At 65.3% G+C, this 251-nt stretch overlaps 1 protein-coding gene across 1 annotated transcript in view; it reads left to right on the plus strand.

Moving 5' to 3' along the window:
• The window catches only part of LOC104166335 (B-cell lymphoma/leukemia 11A-like), a gene marked incomplete at its 5' end in the record, with an annotated part of 2052 nt that overhangs the window by 277 nt on the left and 1524 nt on the right, over positions 1-251 (plus strand). Inside the window, one exon of the mRNA XM_009706223.1 lies at positions 1-243. This exon is cut by the window's left edge and continues 1 nt beyond it. Within this exon, the coding sequence (XP_009704525.1) occupies positions 1-243 (243 nt within the window). The remainder of the gene's footprint in view (positions 244-251) is intronic.

Consider the following 251-nt stretch of genomic DNA (forward strand, 5'->3'; position numbering starts at 1 on the left):
AGAATACCCGGCTCGGTCTCGAGGGAGGCGTCGGGGCTGGGAGAAGGGCGTTTCCCACCCACGCCGCCCCTCTTTAGCCCTCCCCCGAGGCACCATTTGGATCCGCATCGCATTGAGCGCCTGGGTGCGGAAGAAATGGCTCTGGCCACCCATCACCCTAGTGCCTTTGACAGGGTGCTGCGACTGAACCCCATGGCGATGGAGCCCCCCGCTATGGATTTCTCCCGGAGGCTGCGGGAGCTGGCCGGCAA

The sequence above is a fragment of the Cariama cristata genome, unplaced genomic scaffold (assembly GCF_000690535.1).
Source record: "Cariama cristata isolate BGI_N322 unplaced genomic scaffold, ASM69053v1 scaffold27948, whole genome shotgun sequence".
Classification (NCBI taxonomy): domain Eukaryota; kingdom Metazoa; phylum Chordata; class Aves; order Cariamiformes; family Cariamidae; genus Cariama; species Cariama cristata.